Raw genomic sequence first — 12,191 nt, 5'->3', positions numbered from 1 at the left:
CACCTGGTTATCAGAAGAGGGAAAGGAGAAGATTAGTTGTGTGTCGTCTGCGTAGCAATGATAGGAGAGGCCATGTGAGGATATGACAGAGCCAAGTGACTTGGTGTATAGCGAGAATAGGAGAGGGCCTAGAACTGAGCCCTGGGGGACACCAGTGGTGAGAGCACGTGCTTCTCGCCATGCACTTGGTAGGAGCGACCGGTCAGGTAGGACACAATCCAAGAGTGAGCCGCACCGGAGATGCCCAGCTCGGAGAGGGTGGAGAGGAGGATCTGATGGTTCACATGGTCTGGAGAAGAGAGGAGGGGATAGGGTCAAGCGGGCAGGTTGTTGGGCGGCCGGCCGTCACAAGTCGCAAGATTTTATCTGGAGAGAGAGGGGAGAAAGAAGTCAAAGCATAGGGTAGGGCAGTGTGAGCAGGACCAGCAGTGTCATTTGACTTAACAAACGGGGATCGGATGTCGTCAACCTTCTTTTCAAAATGGTTGATGAAGTCATCCACAGAGAGGGAGGGGGAGGAGGGGGGGGGGGGGATTCAGCAGGGAGGAGAAGGTGGCAAAGAGCTTCCTAGGGTTAGAGGCAGATGCTTGGAACATTAGTTCAAAGGATGCTCCCCACCCATTTTTCTTTATTTTAAAAAATATATTGTATTCATTTTTTAATTTTGGTTTATTTTGTAATTAGTATTTTTACTTCTTCTTTGTATTAAACAAATATATATCATTATGCTCCCCACCCCTGAAGGAAATCGTGACGTCCCATAATCTGACACCCCTTGCTTTGAGCACGCGCAGTCGTAAAAAGTTACTGTTGCTACCCGCACCAGGAAGGGAAGGGGGATTTAAAAACCTGGCTGAGAAAAATGAGAAAGGTTTGAAATTGCCCACGGTGTTAAACGGAGAATCATATCAACAATCATTTATTGTTTAAAATCCAAGCTATCTGTTTAGAATACTTATGTGGTCGTGAGTGCGTGAAAGTTTGTTTACTAATGTTAGCTAGCTAGTTAGGGCTGTCTCGCGAAACGACGGCTGGCAGTGTGCGAGCTATCAAGCCAGCGATCTAATGTGAGCTTGCTAACAAGTTGCTTAGCAAATTGTTGGCTACGAAGCTATCTAGTTGGCACGCTAACTTGTCTATGTAAAATGTATAGAGGGCAGTCTAGATATAATGCAATCCATTATTGTTGACATTTATCCAGTGTGAACTTGCTAGCCAGTCAGCACGTGACTACTTCTTTTGGAACGTTGGATCGCATCAAACAATAATAAAGCAGAAATAGCTAGCTAGCGCTTCCGTGCTTACAATGTAGTTGTGCGACCAGTGTTCACATTACATCTACCGTTAACCTAGCGAGTTAAGTTTGTACAGCGGATCTAGCTATATCTATTTGTTTCGGAACTAGGATGCGGTTGGCTAATAATGGGGCCCCGACATAGTTAGCCAACTGATAATAATCATGGGAGGATGTGTTGGGAGAGAACGTGAGGACACACAGGGCCACGGTTCATCCAGGAGCGGTGGAAGGGCACACCGAAAACGTGGAGGTAAGTAATGTTAATTTGGTTGTCTGAGTGCATCGAATAGAAACCTAGTTCAACACATTACATGGTAAATGTTTACCATGTAGTAATGACATGGGTAGCTATGGCACTACAACGTACTAACCCCCAGTGAAATATGGATTTCCTCCTTAGGTTCTCATTCTAACACGGGTACCCAATCTGGACTGTGCCCAAATAACTGTAGGATAAATTTGTAATTTCCCCTCCCCCATCTTGCAGGACACAAATGGACACGACATGAGTTACTTCCTGTTACCTCTCTACCAGTACAGAAACAAGTATGAAAAATGTATGCACTCACTACTGTAAATTGCTCTGGATAAGAGCGTCTGCTAAATTACTAAAATGTAAAATGTACCAACGATGGCTGTATAAATAGCTACCAACGCAACTAGGCTAAACCTCATTTGATCAGGGAAAACAACATTGGTTATTGAGTGTCAATAATACATCATGGTAGTTCAGTTTGACTCTCTTTACCAACAACTTTATCTTGATTTTTCATGTGCAAGTCCATTACCTTGCTGAGATCAAATATCATTTTCTGCAGAAGAAAAATAGTGACAGACTGCCATGTTTCACCTGTTATAGTTTGTTGCCATTTTAAGTGACTGATGGAATGTAGATTGCTGCTAAAGCACTTTGCATAGAGACTGAAGCTACAGGCTCCAAATAGCTTAGGTCTAATTAAACATAAATTGGAAACTTCCAAGGGACACGGAAAGCAGTAAGATCCCTCTGCACATAGGACCTATCAACACCTTGGCCTAATTTAGAAAATGCAGTCTTACACTGGAGTTTCTAAACCCAGAGGCGCAACATCGCGAGACTTCCGGGAAAGCTTGCAAAACAGACCAAACAAACCAGCCCGGAGTTTGAGAAGTCAATGAGGGAAGTGAAAAATTATTCCTTAGATTTGAGCCAATGTCTTAAGTAGTTGAACATGTTATTACTCCAACCTCATGAAAGTGACAAACATTTTCGTCCAAAACAACTTTATATCGAAGGAGTGCCTTTGATTTGACAGCCTGCAGATAAATCACAGACCGTGTCACCAGCAAAGCACCTCCACACCATAACACCACCTCCTCCATGCTTTACAGTGTGAAATAAACATGCAGAGATCATCCGTTCACCCACACCGCGTCTCACAAAGCCACGGCGGTTGGAACGAAAAATCTTCAATTTGGACTCCAGACCAAATGACAACTTTCCACCGGTCTAATGTCCATAGCTCGTGTTTCTTGGCCCAAGCAAGTCTCTTGTTCTTATTGGTGTCCTTTAGTAGTGGTTTCTTTGCAGCAATTCGACCATGAAGGCCTGATTCACACAGTCTCCTCTGAACAGTTGATGGTGAGATGTGTCTGTTACTTGAACTCTGTGAAGCATTTATTTGTGCTGCAATTTCTGAGGCTGGTAACTCTAATGAACTTATCCTCTGCAGCAGAGGTAACTCTGGGTCTTCCATTCCTGTGGCGGTCCTCATGACAGACTGTCGTTTCTCTTTACTTATTTGAGCTGTTCTTGCCATAATATGGACTTGGTCTTTTACCAAATAGGGCTATCTTCTGTATACCTTGTCACAACACAACTGATTGTCACAACACAACTGATTGTCTCAAACGCAATAAGAAGGAAAGAAATTCCACAAATTAACTTTTAAGAAGGCACACCTGTTAATTGAAATCCATTCCAGGTGACTACCTCATGAAGCTGGTTGAGAGAATGCCAAGCGTGTGCAAAGCTGTCATCAAGGCAAAGGGTGGCTATTTGAAGAATCTCAAATCTCAAATATATTTTGATTTGTTTAACACTTTTTTGGTTACTACATGATTCCATATGTGTTATTTCATAGTTTTGATGTCTTCACTATTATTCTACAATGCAAAAATAAAGAAAAACCCTTGAGTGAGTAGGTGTGTCCAAACTTTTGACTGGAAGTGTATATTGATAAAAGTCACCTTGTCCATCACGCCAGTGTAAGCCTACACGAAACTCAAACCTTATTTTAAGTGTTTCTGAAATTCCCTATGGGAAAAATGAAGGGTGGAAAAACGATTTGAACCATTTTCCTGTTTGACCACTAGGTTTTATGGGTATTATGACACCTCCACTGTGGGGCTCTAAATACTTTGTATCTCCCAAGTGTTTCCTTTTATTTTGGCAGTTACCTGTACATTGTCTTGCACCGGGGTTATTTTGAGAACGTTCTGTCTGTTGATAGGAAACCATGAGCTTGTTCCACATCAAAGTTGTCTAGCAACCGAGACTGGGGCTAAGCCTAGTTGATAGCTGTTTTCAAACATAGCTTTTTGGATATTCCATGGAGGTTTGGCAGGCGAGGCTGAGTTTTATCTTTAGCAGCAGAATGTCGAGGAGGACTGTGTTTTGGAAAAGGCGATAAGATTGTCAATTACAGGGGTGACTGTATGTGTTCACAGTGAATTGGTGCTGAGCCAAGCCTAGTTTTGACTTTCATAGAATTCATTCCTACATGGCTGTTCTGTACTGTCTGTGAAAGGGATACTTCCTAGTCTTGCGGATATGCTTTTCACTTCCAATGTTGGTTCAGGGCTGAAATTGGCCTACTTCAACATTGACATTGTAGGGGTGAAAGCAGGCCGTAGGCCTCTAGGATCAGATCCGCCCTATATTTAGTATTATCGGGGGAGGTGAGGTGCTATGACGTAAGATTGTAACCTATTATTTTGAACCCAAGTCCCAAGATTATACTTTTTAACAGCCACATACACTTGTGATGTAGCAGTGGGCTGTATCTTCATGTCCTGAAACAATACATAATGTGATCTGCGATGCAGTCATGTCTGTAAAATGCATTTCACCAACACCCCAGTATGGCATTATCTGCCCCTTCCTAACCTCAACAAGCCCCACATGAGGAGCACACCCTGCTATTGCATCATGTCTTTGGAATGCTTCTCTAATGCTGTGGCAACATGGATTCACGATGGGTGGAGATGCTCCATGGCCCAGTGCTGCAATATCTGCACACCTGGAAATAGGCCTGCATGTTTCCAAACAATTTGCTAGATTGTGTTGCCAAATCTGATGTTGAAAAGTTAGCTGGTATTCAAGACAACACATTAGACCTAGCCTACTCATCTCTATTTGCACATAATCTCTTGCACATCTAGCATTCCAGTGTTAATACTAATTGTAATTATTTTGCACTATAGCCTATTTATTGCCTTACCTCCATAACTTGCTACATTTGCACACACTGTATATATATTTTCTGTTGTATTTTTTTTGACTATGTTTTGTTTTACCCCATATGTAACTCTGTGTTGTTGTTTTTATTGCACTACTTTGCTTTATCTTGGCCAGGTCGCAGTTGTAAATGAGAACTTGTTCTCAACTGGCTTACCTGGTTAAATAAAGGTGAAAAATAAAAATAAAAATAAATTCTATTTTTTCCAGAGGCCTAGTCTAGGCTATATGATGACTGCAAAGTCTACAAGTCCTTTTTCCCAAGACTTAGTCTGTATGTTGAGTTGAACATACAGTATATGATGTCCCTTACAACAGCGTTTCCCAAACTCGGTCCTGGGGCCTCCCCTGGGTGCACGTTTAGGTTTTTGCCCCTAGGACTACACAACTGATTCAAATAACCAACTCATCATCAAGCTTGGATTATTTGAATCAGCTGTGGAGTGCTAGAGACGGAACCCAAACAGACCCCAGGACCGAGTTTGGGAAACCCTGCCTTACGACATCACATAGCTGTGTTTTGGTCTTGTGTGCTGCCCAATCCAACAGCTCGTAGACTAGTCCACCACTCTGCCTGAGTGCCAGTATGAAGATCATTACACTGCACTCCCTGTAAATCCTACCCGACTACACCTCGTAAGCTACCTGCACTATAAATAATTAGTTTGGAGATACTTTTTTAGATACTTGGCAACTGTCTTTGTTGCCCCTCCTTGCTGCCCTTGGTTAGCCTAGTTGTCAATGAAGGCCAGCGAGACATTACATTTACATTTTAGTCATTTAGCAGACGCTCTTATCCAGAGCGACTTAGAGTTAGTGAATACATATTTTTTTAATACTGGCCCCCCGTGGGAATCGAACCCACAACCCTGGCGTTGCAAACGCCATGCTCTATCAACTGAGCTACATCCCTGCCGGCCATTCCCTCCCCTACCCTGGACGACGCTGGGCCAATTGTGCGCCGCCCATGAGTCTCCCGGTCACGGCCGGCTACGACAGAGCCTGGATTCGAACCAGGATCTAGTGGCACAGTTAGCAGTGCGATGCAGTGCCTTAGACCACTGCGCCACTCAGGAGGACAACAATCGCCGCCTCAGCAGACTCTTCTTCTTTGACCATTCAAACGCTCACTCGTTTGCTAGCTAACTGGGCCCGTTTAGAACTTCTCCAGACGGGCAGGCCCAAACACTCCATAAATGTCTCGTTAACTGTTGTATGCGTGCTAGTGAAACGTTTGGAGATGGGAACGCCCATCACACACTGTGTGTACCCAGTGCAACAGAGATTGCCAAACACTCACTCTCTACACTATCCGGACCGTGTATGGCACGGGAGGGGGAATGTTATTGTCCAAACAACTCCCCCCTGCTCGGAATGCCTCCTTTGCTCTGTCATGCAAATGTGCAGAGCCTAGATTGGTCTTGTTTATGTTGTGTGGCTCACCTGGCTGCCTTGATTCTGGCAGAGCGGGGAGGACTTTGGTCATGAGGAGGAGGAATGGTTATAGCTGGGTGTACTAGTCCTCATGGAATACCAAACACTGCAAAGGCATGCTGTGGCATAGCCAGAGCAACGTAACGTCTATCAGTTTCCTGAGTATCTCTGTAGGGCTGTTTTTTTAAGGGCTCTAGTCTTCTCAGTGTCTGGTACACCTATCTTATATGGTATTATGACCTTATTGAACGTATGCAATAGACTATCCTATTATAATGTCGTCATGATATTCCAGGCGTTGACAGACGCCACAACATTGTGGCACTAGCTTCGTCCATGGTAATAACTGTGTCATGATGAAGCCCCCCCCCCCCCCACATTGTCTAAGCCCCCTCAAACATTCTTTAAAGGGTGTTATTCACCCTGCTTCGGAAATCCTAGGAACGTTTTTGTAGAAATGTCAATGGCTGCTGGTGAGTCTCATTAGGTAATGGGTTATCTACTATCTAGTCTATTCTACTTGAACATTTCCATTTGAGTAATTTAGCAGACACTCTCATACAGAGCGAGGTGAGACGTATCGAGTACATTTAGGGGTGGGAGGGCCAAGAGGTGGTGGAACGGGGTGCTCTGGTTGGGATGTAGGGTTTGAGCATAGCCTTGAGGTAAGTCGGGGCAGTTCCCCTTGCTTCTCCGTAGGCAAGCACCAGAGTCTTGAAGATGATGCGAGCTTCAACTGGAAGCCAGTGGAGTGTGCGGAGGAGCGGGGTGACATGGGAGAATTTCGGAAGGTTGAAAACCAGGCGGCTGCTGCGTTATGGATAAGCTGCAGGGGTTTGAGGGCACAAGTGGGGAGCCCAGCCAACAGAGTTGCAGTAGTCTAGACGGGAGATGGGATTAGAACATGTGCAGCTTACTGTGTGAGAAAGTCATACTCTACAGATGTTGTAGATCATGAACCTGCAGGCACAAGTCACTGCTTTGTCGTTTGCAGAGAACGACAGGATGTTATCCAGGGTCAGGCCAAAGTTCTTTGCACTCTGGGAGGGGGACACCGTGAAGTTGTCAACCATGATGGCGAGGTCTTGGAGCGGGCAGGCCTTTCCCGGGAGGAAGAGCAGCTCCGTTTTGTTGAGCTTGAGGTGGTGGGCTGACATCCAAGCTGAGATGTCTGCCAGGTATGCAGAGATGCGTGTTGCCACCTGGGTGTCAGAAGGGAGGGAAGGAGAGTAGTTGAGTGTCATCCGCATAGCAATGATAGGAGAGCGAGACCATGTGAGGATATGACAGAGCCGAGTGACTTGGAATAGAAATCGCTTTGCGGTCAACAGTTAGTTGGAGAAAGGCAATGTACCTGGATTGCAGCCTTAACAGAAGGGATGATGTGGGAGGGACTCCCCTTGCCCTATCATGTCTTCCAGAACCATCAACAGGCCAGACCTATGCAGCAGACATTCCCTATCATGTGCTAGATTATATATACCCAGATAATCCCCATACCCAGAAAATAACCTAGACTTAACATGTTTATCATGTGGATGCCCTTGCCTTGGACATGCCTAGGATCTAACTTTGGGAGGTGTTGAAAACAATTATGTATAACTTAACTATATTGTGTAACAAATAGGCTAGAATGGGTATCTGGCACTATGACATTAGCCCTTAGTGTAACCATATGGGTTTTTAGATGGCTGTAACCCAGTATATATTGCTGTGTAGCAGTATTCTGGCACATAGTCTGTAGGTTGATATTAGAAAAGCCTTCTAACAATGTCATTTTTGTTGTGTCCCTCCCTGAAGGTCGCAATGAGCCCCTAAAGAAGGACAAGCCCAAGTGGAAGAGTGACTACCCCATGACCGAGGGCCAGCTCCGCAGTAAGAGGGATGAGTTCTGGGACACGGCCCCAGCCTTTGAGGGCCGCAAGGAGATCTGGGACGCTCTGAAGGCGGCCACCGTTGCCCTGGAATGCAACGACCACGAGCTGGCCCAGGCCATAGTGGACGGAGCCAGCATCACACTGCCCCATGGTGAGGCACACACACACACGATATGGGGAAGCTATGGTAACCTGGGGGCACATTTGGAATCTGAATAGACTTGAACTGTCGGCACATTTGGAACAATGGTAACATTACACCATTATGTTTTTGCACAACTATTGACCTGATTATTAAATCTGATTGATGTTTCTCTGATTCATGCCTGAGTCAAGACCACTCCCTGAGCAGTTGTGAAATAAAACCCATTTAGCAACAGAACATGTTTTTTCCTCTGTGTGTGTTTTCCAGGCTCCCTGACGGAGTGTTATGATGAGCTGGGTAGCCGCTACCAGCTGCCCGTCTACTGCCTGGCCCCTCCGGTCAACCTGATCTCCGAGCGCAGCGACGAGGACCCCAGCGACAGCCCCGAGCCCACCACCGCCCCCAAGAAGGAGTTCCAGCTCAAGGTGCGCCTCTCCACGGGCAAGGACCTGCGTCTCAGCGCCAGCATGGCCGACTCCATCGGGCAGCTGAAGAAGCAGCTTCAAGCCCAGGAGGACATCGACACGGCCCACCAGCGCTGGTTCTTCTCGGGCAAGCTGCTCACGGACAAGACCCGCCTGCAGGACACTAAGATCCAGAAGGACTTTGTCATCCAGGTCATAGTCAACCCGCAGGCCCCCATTAACTAGGTCCCAGATGAGAGGAGGAACGATGGAGGAACCCTGGATAATAGTTTTACCGCTGATCTGTAAAACGGAGAGGTGATTTGGGGAATTATAGCTAAGAGATGAACAACAGAAGGGAGAGACTCTGAAGTGCTGCTTTTCAATGTTTTCATTGTTTACCATTAAAGAGTGTGGCTCTTTTCAGTGTGTCAGTTCTCTGTAGGACGGACGGTTGGTCAGTCGATTGATTGATTCAGACGTTTCAGACCAGACCACTCACTCTAAGAAGGGTGTTCTCTGTGTCACTCACCACACTAACTTTGAAGTAAATCACAGCAGAATTGACCTCCAGATGTGAAACTGCAGGTGTGCACCGCACCGCACGGCACGTGCAAGGGGTCTGCACGAACATTAACCAAGTGCCAATAGAATTCGCAGTCTTTTACATTGTTTGTAAAGCACATCTTTTTCTGTCCCTGGTCTCTACTCTGGTACTCTGTCATGGAGACTTCCCATGATCCTCCCTCAAGTGATATACAAAACTATTATTTTCATTCTTTTTTGAGTTAATCTCAAACAAAGCTTTTTTGCACACTTGATTTGTACTTGCGTGGTAGTTTGTGTGCCTTTCAAGGAAGAAAACAAAACAGAATCATTAGGGGGGGAAAACGCTATTTTTACTGCTAAAGCCTTCTGTCTCTAGATTCAGGAATAATAATTAAATAGATCTATACAAATCCGAAATATACTGCTGCATTTTTCGATCATCTGTCTCTATCAGTTGTTGAATTTCAAATTGAATTTCAAATTTACTGCTGGTGTTTTCATGGATGTTAGCCACATGTTGTACCTAGTGGTTGTGTGCACCCCACACTTCCACTGTTAATGTACTGTAAAGTGACTATGATTAAAGAGCCTAGCCCTTGTATGCTGTGCCACATTACAATCCTGAGGTGAAATGTGAAGCTCAAGCTAACCGTTTCAGAGCTACAGTGAAGATGATAGGAGAATGTCTCTCTGTTTTAATATATAGTCATGGAGGAGGAACAGTGGTTTTCTGGTTGTCTTGGAGCGCCTCACTGCCCCTGAGGTGCTCCTTTAACCTGCTTTTCCATCTCTCTCTAGGCGCTTGCGCTTCTTTTTTGGCCTCATCAAAAGAACATGGAAACAAGATACTCGGTGGTGAATGGTTAAGCTGGAGATGGGAAGACTTGTTACCAGTCTGTTGTCATCATAGTTATGCTATCATTTAAAGGGATACTTGGGGATTTTGGTAATGAGGTCCTTTATCTACTTCCCCAGTGTCAGATGAACTCGTGGATACTATTTTTATGTCTCTGTGACCAGTATGAAGGAAGTTAAAGGTAGTTTCACAAGCCAATGCTAACTAGTGTTAGCGCAATGACTGGAAGTCTGGGTATCTTCTAGCATGCTATGCCCTTTAATGATTTTAGGTTTGTTGTCTGAATAGGTATCATTTGAACTTTATCCAACTTTAGCTCAAACAGTTGATTTATGACTGCTGGGAATATATTTGTTAACCTTTATGCAAACTTGAATAAGTATATCTCTCAACTTACAATGGATGTGCAATACAAAATAGACCTCGTACCTTTTTGATTCTCCCCATATTTCATATATACAGTAGCATTAGCTATGACTATTTAAAGGTTATGCAGAACATAGGAGCTTGCTATGTTCAGATTGCTTTGTCATTGTACAATAGACCTTTGACCTTGTTCAGAGTTTCATATTGCCTTCGTCTCTGTTTGAAATGTGGTCCCATCTATAAAAGCATTCAAATGGCCACTTCTTTATTTTAATGGGATGTCCTCACTATAACAATCATGTACCTTGCGTGAATTGGCTTGGCCCGTGTCCCCCCACTTTGTGTGAAGGTTAGCACATCCATTTGGACTCTGAAAAATACCAAGCATTGCAATAGAGCCTCTTTTTACAATCTCCCACCTCTTCTGTGTAAAACAGCAGAGACCCATGTTCTGTTAGCTGGGTTGCTACATCTTGTCTCAATCCCTCCTCGCAGAATGTGGCTGAAATGTTGGCTTCATCTATGGTAATTTAGTGCTATGAGAGGTAACAAGATACGTCGGTCTAACATTAATGTACAATCCCTACATGAGAGCACAAAAATAGAAACCTCAATGTAATCTATGTGAGGGAGCTGCACGATGTTGCCAGTAAGGACAAACCTGATACCACAGAGCAATGACATCACACAAGGGCTGTAGTGAGAGAGAAAGAGAGAGAGAGACCTCTGCTGTTCCTTCAGTTTTCTGAGGCCTGTGAACCTCCCATCACTGTCTAGGAATGTTCCCTTATACAGACAATTAATCAGACACTTTCTGTTTTAGTAAGAATGTACAAGGATGTTTTGTATGCATGATACGTGTTTGATCATATGGGGGTCAGGTCAGGAGTTTCATTTGTATGTTTTCTGTAATGTTCATCCGTCATATATTAGTCATAGTACACAGGTGGACTCATTCATACAGTGGACTAAAGCTGGTAATATGGCCATGGACATTTATTTTAGTTATTTAGTGGATTACTAAAGGACACAATGTAGACTGCTTTATTTTCCTCCCGAACCTCAGATACCAATAAGCCATTGCATTTTAATCAAGCATTTTCACCGGGGTGGATCAAGAGGCCTTGCTCAAAGCAGAAACATGCAAATTGTGTTTTTGATGACGTCCACAAGGATATAGATGTGTAAAGATATGTATATTTAGTTATTTTGAAAAATATAAGTGATTATTATATATGAGATTTCTGATAATTAAATATGCTTACAACAACTTATTTTACAAGTGACGTGTACATTTATAAACTGATTTCATTTTCAACCTTGTTTTTTAACTGTCACAAAAATACAATTATTGTAAAAGGAAATCTCTCTTCATTTTGTCCTGTAGCCAAATCTGTATGTGGTCTTGGACCGGAATATCCTAACTAGCCTCTGTAAATGAATAACAACCAAAGTGAATTTTGTTATTAGTTTAAATGTTTGTTCTCTTGTTCCTTTTGGTGAGTTCAATACTTATTAACTTTCCTGGACTCGCCCCACACAGTACAAGTTCAGGTAATTGATTTAGATCACACTGCCATCTTGTGGATATACAGTATAATTTAGTGTATTGATTATTGACTCAGTGACATTCTCTTGTGGCGCACTAAAGAAGCATGTTCAGGACAAGGGGATGACTGAAAAACACATGGAGACATGACACTGAAACAGAGCACAGAAAGATTGGCTACTCTTGGAATATAATGCAGAAGACTGGAGAGAATT

General features: G+C 43.9%; 1 protein-coding gene across 3 annotated transcripts; it reads left to right on the top strand.

The window, feature by feature from the left end:
* Window positions 1-786: 786 nt before the first annotated feature.
* On the top strand, window positions 787-11,701 carry LOC311130014 (ubiquitin domain-containing protein 1). Of its 3 annotated transcripts, XM_084162612.1 has the most exons (4): window positions 787-871; window positions 1,406-1,547; window positions 8,031-8,258; window positions 8,520-11,701. In XM_084162612.1, exons 2-4 carry the CDS (start codon window positions 1,460-1,462, stop codon window positions 8,900-8,902), a joined length of 699 nt encoding a protein of 232 aa, XP_084018738.1. In that variant the 5' UTR covers window positions 787-871; window positions 1,406-1,459; the 3' UTR covers window positions 8,903-11,701. The 3 variants fall into 3 exon arrangements, with proteins under 3 accessions (XP_084018738.1, XP_084018737.1, XP_084018739.1); XM_084162611.1 differs by having other exon boundaries at window positions 799-1,547; XM_084162613.1 differs by lacking the exons at window positions 787-871; window positions 1,406-1,547 and adding an exon at window positions 1,595-1,854.
* Window positions 11,702-12,191: the final 490 nt, after the last annotated feature.

Source organism: Coregonus lavaretus (genome assembly GCF_964263955.1).
Source record: "Coregonus lavaretus genome assembly, chromosome: 1".
Taxonomy (NCBI): domain Eukaryota; kingdom Metazoa; phylum Chordata; class Actinopteri; order Salmoniformes; family Salmonidae; genus Coregonus; species Coregonus lavaretus.
The sequence above is the reverse complement of the archived record's forward strand: the minus strand, read 5'-3'. Positions and strand labels throughout refer to the sequence as shown.